Source organism: Nematostella vectensis, chromosome 2 (genome assembly GCF_932526225.1).
Source record: "Nematostella vectensis chromosome 2, jaNemVect1.1, whole genome shotgun sequence".
Taxonomy (NCBI): Eukaryota; Metazoa; Cnidaria; class Anthozoa; order Actiniaria; family Edwardsiidae; genus Nematostella; species Nematostella vectensis.
This window is the reverse complement of record NC_064035.1, coordinates 1,950,392-1,964,953: the sequence shown is the minus strand read 5'-3', so window position 1 is coordinate 1,964,953 and position 14,562 is coordinate 1,950,392. Positions and strand designations below refer to the sequence as shown.

General features: G+C 38.7%; 1 protein-coding gene across 2 annotated transcripts in view; it reads left to right on the top strand.

The window, feature by feature from the left end:
• The window catches only part of LOC5501878 (vacuolar protein sorting-associated protein 8 homolog), a 65,958-nt gene that overhangs the window by 33,183 nt on the left and 18,213 nt on the right, over nt 1-14,562 (top strand). For both annotated transcript variants that reach the window (XM_048724379.1, XM_048724380.1), the window contains 22 exons: nt 3,594-3,680; nt 3,916-3,983; nt 4,457-4,507; nt 4,699-4,801; nt 5,359-5,415; nt 5,508-5,585; nt 6,335-6,376; nt 6,978-7,058; nt 7,309-7,392; nt 7,537-7,623; nt 8,662-8,736; nt 8,984-9,019; nt 9,090-9,180; nt 9,251-9,297; nt 9,383-9,475; nt 9,627-9,673; nt 10,914-11,012; nt 11,329-11,369; nt 11,999-12,081; nt 12,838-12,927; nt 13,054-13,105; nt 14,317-14,432. In XM_048724379.1, coding sequence (XP_048580336.1) covers nt 3,594-3,680; nt 3,916-3,983; nt 4,457-4,507; nt 4,699-4,801; nt 5,359-5,415; nt 5,508-5,585; nt 6,335-6,376; nt 6,978-7,058; nt 7,309-7,392; nt 7,537-7,623; nt 8,662-8,736; nt 8,984-9,019; nt 9,090-9,180; nt 9,251-9,297; nt 9,383-9,475; nt 9,627-9,673; nt 10,914-11,012; nt 11,329-11,369; nt 11,999-12,081; nt 12,838-12,927; nt 13,054-13,105; nt 14,317-14,432 — 1,608 coding nt within the window. The remainder of the gene's footprint in view (nt 1-3,593; nt 3,681-3,915; nt 3,984-4,456; nt 4,508-4,698; nt 4,802-5,358; nt 5,416-5,507; nt 5,586-6,334; nt 6,377-6,977; nt 7,059-7,308; nt 7,393-7,536; nt 7,624-8,661; nt 8,737-8,983; nt 9,020-9,089; nt 9,181-9,250; nt 9,298-9,382; nt 9,476-9,626; nt 9,674-10,913; nt 11,013-11,328; nt 11,370-11,998; nt 12,082-12,837; nt 12,928-13,053; nt 13,106-14,316; nt 14,433-14,562) is intronic.

Genomic DNA, 14,562 nt, shown 5'->3' with positions numbered 1-14,562 from the left:
TGTGGACATGCAAGGGCGTAGGTACATGATACAGGGAATTACACGCTTGTGGACATGCAAGGGGGTAGGTACATGATACAGGGAATTACACGCTTGTGGACATGCAAGGGGGCAGGTACATGATACAGGGAATTACACGCTTGTGGACATGCAAGGGGGTAGGTACATGATACAGGGAATTACACGCCTTGTGGACATGCAAGGAGGCAGGTACATGATACAGGGAATTACACGCTTGTGGACATGCAAGGAGGCAGGTACATGATACAGGGAATTACACGCCTTGTGGACATGCAAGGGGGCAGGTACATGATACAGGGCATTACACGCTTGTGGACATGCAAGGGGGCAGGTACATGATACAGGGAATTACACGCTTGTGGACATGCAAGGAGGCAGGTACATGATACAGGGAATTACACGCCTTGTGGACATGCAAGGGGGCAGGTACATGATACAGGGCATTACACGCTTGTGGACATGCAAGGGGGCAGGTACATGATACAGGGAATTACACGCCTTGTGGACATGCAAGGGGGTAGGTACATGATACAGGGAATTACACGCTTGTGGACATGCAAGGGGGTAGGTACATGATACAGGGAATTACACGCCTTGTGGACATGCAAGGGGGTAGGTACATGATACAGGGAATTACACGCTTGTGGACATGCAAGGGGGCAGGTACATGATACAGGGAATTACACGCCTTGTGGACATGCAAGGGGGCAGGTACATGATACAGGGAATTACACGCTTGTGGACATGCAAGGGGGCAGGTACGTGATACAGGGAATTACGCGCTACATGCAAGGGGGCAGGTACATGATACAGGGAATTACACGCTTGTGGACATGCAAGGGGGCAGGTACATGATACAGGGCATTACACGCCTTGTGGACATGCAAGGGGGTAGGTACATGATACAGGGAATTACACGCTTGTGGACATGCAAGGGGGTAGGTACATGATACAGGGAATTACACGCTTGTGGACATGCAAGGGGGTAGGTACGTGATACAGGGAATTACTTGCTTGTGGACATGCAAGGGGGTAGGTACGTGATACAGGGAATTACACGCCTTGTGGACATGCAAGGGGGTAGGTACATGATACAGGGAATTACACGCCTTGTGGACATGCAAGGGGGTAGGTACATGATACAGGGAATTACGCGCTTGTGGACATGCAAGGGGGTAGGCACATGATACAGGGAATTACACGCCTTGTGGACATGCAAGGGGGCAGGTACATGATACAGGGAATTACACGCTTGTGGACATGCAAGGGGGCATTTACGTGATACAGGGAATTACACGCTTGTGGACATGCAAGGGGGCAGGTACGTGATACAGGGAATTACACGCTTGTGGACATGCAAGGGGGCAGGTACGTGATACAGGGAATTACACGCTTGTGGACATGCAAGGGGGCAGGTACGTGATACAGGGAATTACACGCTTGTGGACATGCAAGGGGGCAGGTACGTGATACAGGGAATTACACGCTTGTGGACATGCAAGGGGGCAGGTACATGATACAGGGAATTACACGCTTGTGGACATGCAAGGGGGCAGGTACATGATACAGGGAATTACACGCTTGTGGACATGCAAGGGGGTAGGTACATGATACAGGGAATTACACGCTTGTGGACATGCAAGGGGGCAGGTACGTGATACAGGGAATTACACGCTTGTGTACTCTTAGGGATTACGCGCTTGTGCGGAAGTGCATAATTTGGCTTTCTCCGCGTAATCAACAAATTTCTGCATAATCCTGCGTCATTTGGCTAAATTTTGAAAGACAAAACATTAAAGTGCACAGCTGATGTGTTTTGTTTTAGGGTTTTTACCTCTATTTCTCGTAAAAAAAGACAGATATTCTTCGTAAGAGTGCGATATTTTGAACTGAATTTCGGAAATTAATAACATGACTAGGCGTTCTTTGCTGCGAAGGCCTGGGACTAATAATAAAATACCTTTTTTAATTGGCTGGTGGCTAGGATCCAATGAAAACTTGCCTAAGATATTTTCGCGAAAAAAAAACCTTTTCAAGTAATTTCGTGCTTTCCTTCGGTACAAAATAATGTAGTTTGGGCGTAGCAATTGATATTCCGTGTAATTTAGCACTTAACTTAGTGAAGAATCCCTTTGATTTTTAAAGAAAAATGTATTTCAGAATCCAGCGTAATTTAGCACTTGATGATTGATTTTCCGCGTAATTTAGCGCGTAATTTAGCAAAGAATCCTGTACAGGACCCGAAATGATCCCAGGACCCAAAACAATCCCAGGACCCGAAATTATCCCCAAAAGTACCTCAACTGATCCCGGGACCCGAAACGATACCGAGGAGTCCCTGAAATCAACCCCACAGAATTTCGGTAATGGACAAAGGGAAAGCAGAAGAAAGCACTTCCAATTCTTAAAGCATAATTAAGGGTTGACAGCGAATCTATTTCTAAATAACATTACATAAAAAACTTAAATTCCATTACAATACTTCATTTATTACATTGCCCCGGCGGTAAACCCATAAACAGAGTCCAAAACAAATACACAACTTTTAATTGCTACTGAAAGGAGTACAACATAAGCATAGCACAGCCAAAGCACAGCCTTGCTCAGAACAGCCAAACTTTTGACTTTCGAAACATTTGCAGTTCCAACACATGACTCTGACAATATAAATCTCGTTTCCGGTAAACATCACCCCTAAAAATCTATATTCATTTGACAACCAAATGTGTTTTACACCACAAAATCCATGTTCACACGAGCGAATATTTACCGACAGCCGGTTTGGCCGAGAAGATGGAATGGATGGAATGACAAAAGCTCACTGAGTAATGCACTCGGACAACCCTTTTACTACCGTTGCAAAATATTAAGAGATGTGGCTTTTGTTGAAAGCAATATGTGAGTTTTGAATTTCCTTATGTAGTAGTGCGTACACCACTGCATGATTTCTCTCTATCTCTCTTTATGATAGGTCTTTCATTCACCGAACACAAAAAAACATTTTCCTACGGGAAAGCAGATGCATGTCTAATCTGTGGAGACATTCGTTTATGGCTTGTTATGTATAAATTATTTATTCACGCCTGGTTCTTCAAATTACCATCACGGGAATCTTTATTTGACCCCAATTGCTGACTTAACCAAGCTGTCGAAAGCTGTATTTCCCGCGCAGTCGTATATAAAAATCTTAATACTATGGTTTTAGTTAATTCAAATTTCTGGATAGTAACAAAAATGACGCTAATGTTTCATATGTTTTTAAAACTGAAAGCCAATCCTTCCACATTCCTTTTGTTTGTCCATTTTTGCAATTCCTTGGGGTTCATTTCGGGGACTCTTGGGGATTGTTTCGGGTCCCGGGATCAGTTGGGGTACTTTTGGGGATAATTTCGGGTCCTGAGATAGTTTTTTCCACGTAATTCCAGAAGCCCTGATGATAGAGTGCTGTTATTCTATGTCTACTTGTATGCTACGGTGCTCTCTACTTTGTAGGGGGTAGTTGACAAAATAACAATTAGATATCAATCATTTAAGGTTTTATTCTAATCTTGTTTATTATTGTAATTTTTCAGATATGTATGTGGGATCTTCAGTCTGGCAAGTTGCTAAGGACTATCTTAGATGCACATCCTATTGGCTCTGCTGTTCTTCATGTTAGGGTATTATTATAGTTGATGCTTCCTAAGGACTATCTTAGATGCACATCCTATTGGCTCTGCTGTTCTTCATGTTAGGGTATTATTATAGCTGATGCTTCCTATAAGGCCCAACACAAATACACATGCAACTTTTTTGTTTATTCAATCAGGCGCATTCAAAAATTGTGCAGGCAAAGCACAAAAAAAATATATTTTTTTTTCTTTTGACTGTTTGTTATTTTTTTTTAATGTTCAGTTCACAGATGACCCAACTGTTGCCTTCTGTAGTTACAGTGGCGGATCTGTGTTTGTGCTTAGCTTCAAGTGAGTGGTTCTGTCATTGACATATCATGTTATATCTGTGTTTGTGCTTAGCTTCAAGTGAGTGGTTCTGTCATTGACATATCATGTTATATCTGTGTTTGTGCTTAGCTTCAAGTGAGTGGTTCTGTCATTGACATATCATGTTATATCTGTGTTTGTGCTTAGCTTCAAGTGAGTGGTTCTGTCATTGACATAGCATATCATGTTATATCATTTTATCATTACATCATATATCGATAGTATTATGTATTTGAGTCAGGTTGAACTGATTGAGACAAAAAAAACTATTCATACTGTATTTGGCATTAGCAGCATGGAGTGTGAGAGAGAAAGGGCTTACGCATGCCACCCCCCCCCCCCCCAAAAAAAACTGTTTTTAAAATATGATTTAAAGAAATTCTCCTCCCAAAATAACACTTTCTGCTGACACTTATGTTGTTTTTCTGCAATGTCTTCTATTGAATGCCTGATAGGAGGTTGATTGGCGTCAGGAGCTATGAATCAACATGTCTTTTTTCTGGAAGGTACTGTCAAGTCATTGAGAGTTTAGTGCAGTATTTTTCCTAAAATATCAAATAGCACAACTACACATGGCAACACAGACTGAACAAAACAAGTTGATTTGATTGAAACTAGGTTTATAATTGAGTAGTGTATCATGAAGCATTTAAAGTACTCCCCAGGACTGAGATACTCAGATCTTTTTCATTCCCAGCCGAGGAGAAGTCTGCACTCTTGCTCCCTTGCATATGCATCAAGGAATGAAGGACCACCCTATGTACGAGTTCTCCATGCTGGCCCTCGCAACTCTCACAAAGGTTCTAAGAGCTTACGCCTTCTTCTTGCCATGCTACAAATGGGCAGTTTGCATTTTTATTTCCACAATGTCTCTGATCCTTAAATTTTAGAAGTTTTTTAGTGTATATTGTGACTTCATAGCTAGAATTTAAAATAAACATGAAGCATAGCGAATTTGGGAAGGGGAAGGGGATATGCCCCCTGGACCTCTCCCTCTACTTGCCTGTACCCCACTTTTAGGTAGTGACAAACTGACAGCCCTGTTACACAATGTTTTTATCAATTAGACCTTGAGGCCGATTGGTCTATGATTCAATCTAGACTGTGAGGCCAAAAGCTGATTGTTGCTTTGTGTTTTTTTTGCCAGTCAATGGCCGTTCTTCCCTACAGTATGCAATGTGCAAAATATGTCTCTTATAAAAACCATAATATACAGTAATGTTCTTATGCTGTTCTTAGTGTACTGTATGCCACTAGCTGTACTCAAAAGAATCAGTTGTTTACAGGCTATACAATGCTTTCTCTTGATACATTTTCTTTTTTTTTTGTGCGAAGCATCTCCTTCTATTTACTACAGGTTCTTGTTTTGACTCTTAAACCAACAATGGAGGTGTTATTCACACATCGCTTACAGGTATGTTTTTTAGTATGAGTTTTCTAGATACTTGATATTTGTAGATAATAAGATGATAAAGTGTATTAACACGCAGTGTGCATGTTTCGCAGGGTCCATCAGACTCCCTGCCTCTCCTCTCCTGGCAATTCGCCATCATCCAGGTGGCCTCTCATAAAGTCATTGACCCGGTAAATATCTTTGTGTGAAATATGATTTTGTGTTATATACAGTATTAGGTGACTTGATTTGTTGAAATTCGTCTAAACACAGGGCAGTAAATGTTTATGGCTGAAAATGCTGTGATATTCATTGTTACATTACCTACTGGAAGCACGCATGAGACATAGAAATCTGAAAATTATGAATAGCCTGTAGCTTACTACTGAGGCATTTTACTTAGCAAACCGACAGGTTTTTTTGGCAGTTAAAACATTAGCAACAATACTGTGTGGTAATATTGACGTCAGCATGATGATTATCTTCTCTATTATATTATATTATATTATATTATATTATATTATATTATATTATATTATATTATATTATATTATATTATATTATATTATATTATATTATATTATATTATATTATATTATATTATATTATATTATATTATATTATATTATATTATATTATATTATATTATATTATATTATATTATATTATATTATATTATATTATATTATATTATATTATATTATATTATATTATATTATATATGTTATCAAACAGCTATGATGCTGTGTGTACTCTCATTGGTTGATTTAGTAGTCTTTCATCTCCCTACTGCTCGCTCACGAACAAAACAATTCTCGAAGTGCTACACTCTTGGGCTTTTAAATGATGGAAAAGTTATTGTGTCTTAAGTTACTGTACGGCCTGCACACTTGCTCAATAAGAGCTTTATACATGTCATAATAAGATGGCTTTTTTTTAGGTGCTGGCATTTGGCAGAGGGGGTTGTATTTACTTTTATCAGGTATGTTGTTGTTCTCAGGGCAAGGTGCATTTGTATCCAAAAAAAAAATTGAGATTTATGAATATCTATTATAAAATATATGATAGTTTTTATTTAGCATTATGGTAAACAGTATCAACCTTGTTCTAAGCATTTCATATTTAAAACCCTAATGGCTCATCCTGGAACTGAGGAGAACAAGCTGCTAATAAGCTCACATATGTTCAATAAGTTTAAATTAGTACCGAAAAACAAGAGAGACACATACTACCCATGTCTCGACCAGGAAGCTTGTCTTAGTATAGGTTAGAGGCCCCATGAACTGTCACACTAACACACTGGGCCACCTGTGATGGCTAAAACTGAGGTTGTGGCTGACTGACATTGTCCCATCAAGATGAAGCCAAACACATTTTATGCCTAGAGATTTTAGGCAAAATGGCAATGACTGGGAATGTCTGGCTTATGGATCATTAATTTTTTGCAACGGCTTATTGTTACCCTGAGGTATGGAATATATCCTGTTTATTTATTGATTCCATTCAGGCTGATAGGCCATGTGAGCCAATGTGGATAATATAATAATTATCTTGTTAATCTATTTTTTTTATCTATTTCAAAGGCTCATTGCCGTAGTGAAAAAGATGTCAAGTTCATGTTCCTTCAGAGGGTAGAGGTGGACTACAAACTGATTGCTCTAAATGTGAGTACATCAGTGTGACCTAACTCGTAAGATCTCAATGAGATCACCTTCATTCATGGAAACATAGTGAAATTGAACAAAGGGGCACAAAGTCCTGTCAATCTGCAGTTTTACCTGCAATAAAATTAAATTTACTAGAGCAAAGTCCATTTTTTGTAAGTCACTGTTCATTGCTGTGTGATTGTAGTGTGGTACTTTTCAATTCATTGTTGATAAATGTGTTTGCTCCAAACCGTACTTGTGGTTGTAGTGGCTCAACCCGCATGTGATGGCTGCCATAGACTCTCTAGAAAGGCTTCATGTATTGGACGTTCGATCAATGGAAGAACTTGAGGTTTGTGTTCCTATATGTTATGTGAGTGTGCTAAAATTTTTTGAACAGTCAAACCAAATAAAAAAGGTAATTTTGAATTGGTCTGGCTAAACACATGTTTACATAACAGAACCAATACTGTAATAACTAGTTTTCTTTTTTTAGATAGTAGATTTAAGCAGTGTCCAGTTGGTATACAGCAGCAGCTATTTCAAGTCATTGTCAACTGGTGGAAATGTTAGCAAAGCTTTGGTAAGTTAAATAGAGCTTTGCTCTTTTAAATACAGCTTTGAAGGTACACTTACTTGCCTCAGTTGCCGTTTTAAATATAGCTTTGAAGGTACATGTACTTGCTCCAGTTGGCCTTTTGAATAGGGCTTTGAAGGTACATTTACTTGCTCCAGTTGCCCTTTTGAATAGGGCTTTAAAGGTATACTTACTTGCTTCAGTTGGTCTTTTGAATAGAGCTTTAAAGGTACATGTACTTGCTCCAGTTGGTCTTTTGAATAGAGCGTTAAAGGTACATGTACTTGCTCTAGTTGGCCTTTTGAATAGGGCTTTAAAGGTATACTTACTTGCTTCAGTTGGTCTTTTAAATAGAGCTTTAAAGGTACATGTATTTGCTCCAAGTGCCTTTTTGAATAGGGCTTTGAAGGTACATGTACTTGATCCAGTTGCCCTCTTGAATAGAACTTTGAAGGTACATGTACTTGCTCCAGTTGCCCTCTTGAATAGAGCTTTTGAGGTATACTTACATGCTCCAGTTGCCTTTTTGAATAGAGTGTTAAAGGTACATGTACTTGCTCCAGTTGGCCTTTTGAATAGGGCTTTAAAGGTACATATACTTGATCCAGTTGCCCTTTTGAATAGGGTTTTGAAGGTACATGTACTTGCTCCAGTTGCCCTTTTGAATAGGGCTTCAAAGGTACATGTACTTGCTCCAGTTGGCCTTTTGAATATGGCTTCAAAGGTACATGTACTTGCTCCAGTTGGCCTTTTGAATAGGGCTTTAAAGGTACATATACTTGATCCAGTTGCCCTTTTGAATAGGGTTTTGAAGGTACATGTACTTGCTCCAGTTGCCCTTTTGAATAGGGCTTCAAAGGTACATGTGCTTTCTCCAGTTGCCCATTTGAATAGGGCTTTGAAGGTACATGTACTTGTTCTAGTTGGCCTCTTGAATAGAGCTTTGAAGGTACATATCATTGCTCCAGTTGGCCTCTTGAATAGAGCTTTGAAGGTACATATCATTGCTCCAGTTGGCCTTTTAAATAGAGCTTTCGGTTACAGGTGGCTGCTAGTGAGCATGCTTGTTACCAGACAATAGCTGTGTTCAATGGACAGATGCTTGTACTTGGAAGAAAGGTAATGTTGGTATTTTCATCATATGTTAGATAGGGAGAAGTGAATTTCCTTAATTATATTATAATACATCTCCCATGCTTTTATAAAGAAACAAAATTAAAAGCTGTTGACAATTGTTTCATCCAGAGATTATTACTTTCTTGTTGCAGCTTACAATTATCACAGTATGTTAAATTAGTTAAGGGTCATTTGGGAGATATTAAAAGATGGAACAAGAAATAATTTTAAGTGTGCTCTCTTCTTTCAGGCAATTCATGTGCTCACCATGCGAACCTGGACAGATGTAAGTTTAACAATATATAAATTTTCCTTTTTTCTGTAATTGCAATAATTTATGTTATTTTTCTTAACAGAGGCTTTCATTGCTTGTCCGACTTAATCGATTCACTGAAGCATTAGACTTGGCTTTGTCATTCTATAATGGAACTGCCAAAGCTGTTGTCGGTAAGTCCCAAACCATGGGAACTTTGGCCTTATATCTTTATCTTAATCCTTGACCTTTCTTCTCTCTTAGGTTTGGTTGGAAGTATAGAATCCAGAAGGTATCAAGTTGCTACTGAAGTATGTAACTCTTTTAGCACTAAAGGTTTTATCAGTAAGTCTTGTAAGACTAAGTCCTGACTTCATGGTTTTGCTTTACATTTAGATGGAAGAACTTCTGGTTGCATATGCTGATATTGTTGTATTTAACAATTGCCCTAAATCAGGGGAAAGAACACTGCAAATAAAGTACTTTGAGGTGTGTAGTCATCAACTGAAACCATAATATATGCACACAGTACTGAAACCATTGTCTATACTGAACACAAGGACAATTATCTTATTGCTAACCATGTTTTCTGACACTTGTTAACTTGCCTTTGGGGTCTTTCCCTCTTGTTTTGTTGTAGGACACTGTCCCAGTCTTCATTCATTACACCTTGGCTATTCAAAAAACGTTAGTAATTCGTATACACCTCACCCTGGCTATACAAAAAGCGTATGTAATTCTTATGCGCCTCACCCTGGCTATACAAAAAACGTAAGTAACTCTTATACGCCTCACCCTGGCTATACAAGAAACATAAGTAATTCTTATGCGCCTCACCCTGGCTATATAAAAAACGTAAGTAATTCTTATACGCCTCACCCTGGCTATACAAAAAACGTAAGTAATTCTTATACGCCTCACCCTGGCTATACAAAAAGCGTATGTAATTCTTATGCGCCTCACCCTGGCTATATAAAAAACATAAGTAATTCTTATACACCTCACCCTGGCTATACAAAAAGCGTAAGTAATTCTTATGCGCCTCACCCTGGCTATACAAAAAACGTAAGTAATTCTTATACACCTCACCCTGGCTATACAAAAAACGTAAGTAATTCTTATACGCCTCACCCTGGCTATACAAAATACGTAAGTAATTCTTATACACCTCACCCTGGCTATACAAAAAGCGTTTATAATTCTTATGCGCCTCACCCTGGCTATACAAAAAACGTAAGTTATTCTTATACACCTCACCCTGGCTATACAAAAAGCGTAAGTAATTCTTATACACCTCACCCTGGCTATTTAAAAAACGTAAGTAACTCTTATACGCCTCACCCTGGCTATACAAAAAACATAAGTAATTCTTATGCGCCTCACCCTGGCTATATAAAAAACGTAAGTAATTCTTATACACCTTACCCTGGCTATACAAAAAGCGTAAGTAATTCTTATGCGCCTCACCCTGGCTATACAAAAAAACGTAAGTAATTCTTATACGCCTCACCCTGGCTATACAAAAAATGTAAGTAATTCTTATACACCTCACCCTGGCTATACAAAAAACGTAAGTAATTCTTATACGCCTCACCCTGGCTATACAAAATACGTAAGTAATTCTTATACACCTCACCCTGGCTATACAAAAAGCGTTTGTAATTCTTATGCGCCTCACCCTGGCTATACAAAAAACGTAAGTTATTCTTATACACCTCACCCTGGCTATACAAAAAGCGTAAGTAATTCTTATACACCTCATACTGGCTATTTAAAAAACGTAAGTAATTCTTATATGCCTCACTCTGGCTATACAAAAAACGTAAGTAATTCTTATACACCTCACCCTTGCTATACAAAAAACGTAAGCAATATACTTTTATATTTTATTATTCTGTGTGATGGTCATTTGTTTGTTTATCTCTAGGGACTTGTTATTTCGGGATATCTACTATAAATTCTGTGAGGATTCAATTGGGAAGACAGTTTTCCTGGAATGTTTGCAGCCCTACATTCTCTCTGACAGGTCAGTAATATATTTGACAACCTGTTACAATGCAGATAACTACTCTTTAGTAGTAATAATTTAACATTTAGATGGCACAAAATAACATGAATATGCTAGCTGTATAAAATTGGACCATGAAATCATGCAGTTGGCAGTGCCTATTTGATACATGTGTAGTTTTAATTATAGAGACTGTTTTATGCTAGCAGAAACTCTATCTTTGCTTTTCCCTGGGTTGTTGAATACAAATAACAGAGGCCAATGCTTCGAAACTGAACCTAAAAAGGCAATGCTATTAACTGTTCTATTTTTTGTGCAAAAAAATTTGTTGCAGACTGACATCACTGAGTCCTATAGTGATGAAGGATTTTATAGGTAAGCTTTTTATAGTCATTATCATATTATTATTATTATTGTTATTGTTATTGTCATTGTCATTGTCATTGTCATTGTCATTGTCATTGTCATTGTCATTGTCATTGTCATTGTCATTGTCATTGTTATTGTACAATTGTGGGCAATTCAAAAGCCAGCAACAAACTACAAGTAACAGTCAAAATTATATTCACTTATTAGCTGTTACAATGCTCAGGGATTCATTACCTTTATATTAGAGACCTTGCAATAATGACCCAAACATAGAGAAATAATTCCAGAATCATGAAGCCGTCAATAAGAATGGCCTATTTGTGCAGGCAGATGTTTCGTCTGTAAACCCACAATTTTGTGTGCCATATTTTATAGCGCTCTTATGATTGTCTAATTTTTACTCCCCTTCATCCATCATTGTTAAGGTATCCTTTGTATATTATTCCCTTCCTAACATGTGTCCACCATTACATGTTGCTGTTTTTTTTTTATCAATATCATCTTGCGGCACTGGCCAATTTATACCTAATGCACCTTGCTTGGCATTGTTTTCCATGCCTTTATTGGATTTGTACAGTAGTAGTGTTAAACCTACAGCCTGCTATATTATTCATAGTTTTGCTGAAATGTCATAGAGCATTACCAAGAAATGGGAAGACTCAAGGAAGTAGAAGCTTGCCTCCTTCATCTAGATGTGATGAACCTGGACATACATCAGGTATAAACCCCTTCTAAACCTGACAGAGCTTCTGGTATTACGCGAAAAAAACTCAAAATTACGCGGGATTCTTTGCTAAATTATGCACAAAATCAATCATTACGCGCTAAATTACGCAGGATTTTGCAATACATTTTTCTTTAAAAATCAAACTTTTGCGGGATTCTTTACTGAATTACGCGCTAAATTACACGGAATATCAACTGTTATGCCCAAACTAAATTTTGTACCTAAGGAAAGCACGAAATAACTTGAAAAGGTTAATTTTTTGCGTGAAAATATCTTAGGCGAGTTTTCATTGGCTCCTAGCCACCAGACAATTAAAAAAGGTATTTTATTATTAGTCCCAGGCCTTCGCGGTTTAGCAAAGAATGCCTAGTCATTTTATTTGTTTTCAAAATATAGTTCAAAATATCGCACTCTTTCAAAGAATAACTCTTTTTTTTACGAGAAATAGAGGTAAAAACCCTAAAAGAACACATCAGCTGTGCAATTAAATGTTTTGTCTTTTGCCCAATTACGTGGGATTACGCGGAAATTTGTAGATTACGCGGATTACTCAGAAAAAGCCAAATTACGCGCTTCCGCACAAGCGAGTAAATCCAGAAGCCCTGACCTGATAAACCATGGTGTATATGCCTTCTACTCAATAACCTTACCAACTAATAATTACCCACCTACTGACCCCTCCCTATCTTTCCACCTACGGTGTATCTCAACCAAAGAGGATTACATCCATGTTTGTATTATCCACAGATGGTGAAGTTGTGCTGGTCACATTGCTTGTACGATGCTATCTTGTATGTCTATAACCGCGGCATGAGGGACTACACCACGCCTTTAGAGGTACATCTACTATTCTATCCATTGCTCAGCCCTAGACATGAAAACCTCAAAACAAATTTCCTCTGAAAAATTCCCATGTTACAAGAAGATGAACAGTAAGTAATGATAGATGTTGTATTTTATCAGGAACTCCTGGCAGTGCTCAAAAGCTCAATCAACTCAGACAAGCCTCTGAATGGTAATGTGCCATTGTCATAATACATTGTATAGACTTGTAAGTGAAAGCCTTTTGAACCGCTTAGTGGATCCTCACTTGTAATATATCTGTTCTTATCAACCACCTTTTATCAAGTTCCTCTGTGAGCTGTCTGAAGAATGTGAGTCTAGGACTTTTTACTTTACCTGCATGACCCAACATGTGGCGATTGTGTGACCTAACATGTGGCGATTGCGTGACCCAACATGTGGCGATTGCATGACCTAACATGTGGTGATTGTGTTACCCAACATGTGGTGATTGTGTGACCTAATATGTGATGATTGTGTGACCTAACATGTGGTGATTGCGTGACCTAACATGTGTTGATTGTGTGACCTAACATGTGTTGATTGTGTGACCTAACATGTTTTGATTGCATAACCTAACATGTGGCGATTGTGTGACCTAACATTTTGCGATTGTGTGACCTAACATGTGGCTATTGCGTGAACAACATGTGGTGATTGTGTGACGTAACATGTGGTGATTGCGTGACCTAATATGTGTTGATTGTGTGACGTAACATGTGTTGATTGTGTGACCCAACATGTGGTGATTGTGTGACCCAACATGTGGCGATTGCATGACCTAACATGTGGTGATTGTGTGACCTAACATGTGGCGATTGCGTGACCTAGCATGTAGTGATTGTGTGACCAAACATGTGTTGATTGTGTGACCTGATATGTGTTGATTGCATGACCCAATATGTGGTGGTTGTGTGACCTAGCATTTTATTGATTGTGTGAGAAAAAAGCGATGATTGTGTGACCCAACATGTGTTGATTGCATGATCCAACATGTGGTGATTGTGTGATTTAACATGTGGCGATTGTGTGACCAACATGTGATGATTGTGTGATTTAACATGTGGTGATTGTGTGACCAACATGTGATGATTGTGTGACCAACATGTGGTGATTGTGTGATTTAACATGTGGTGATTGTGTGACCAACATGTGACGATTGTGTGACCTAACATTTAGTGATTGTGTGACCAACATGTGTTGATTGCATCATCCAACATGTGATGATTGTGTTATTTAACATGTGGTGATTGTGTGACCAACATGTGGTGATTATGTTACCTAACATGTGTTGATTGGGTTACCTCACATGGGGTGAGTGCATGACCTGTGACCTAACATTGTATTGATTGTGTAAGCTAGCATGTTGATTATTTGATTCAGACACTGACCAGGCTCTTGGATACAGACTCTTGGTGTACATCAGTTGCTGTCTGGCCGGCAGAGCCTATCCTGTTGGGGAAATTCAACAAGATATAGTAACACAAGTGAAGTCACAGGTAACATTATTTCCTAGGGGGGGGGGGGGGGGGCTAGCCACCCCCTTTTGTAGAGATTCCACAAGATATAGTTACACAAGTGAAGTCACAGGTAACATTATTTCCTAGGGGGGGGGCTAGCCACCCCCTT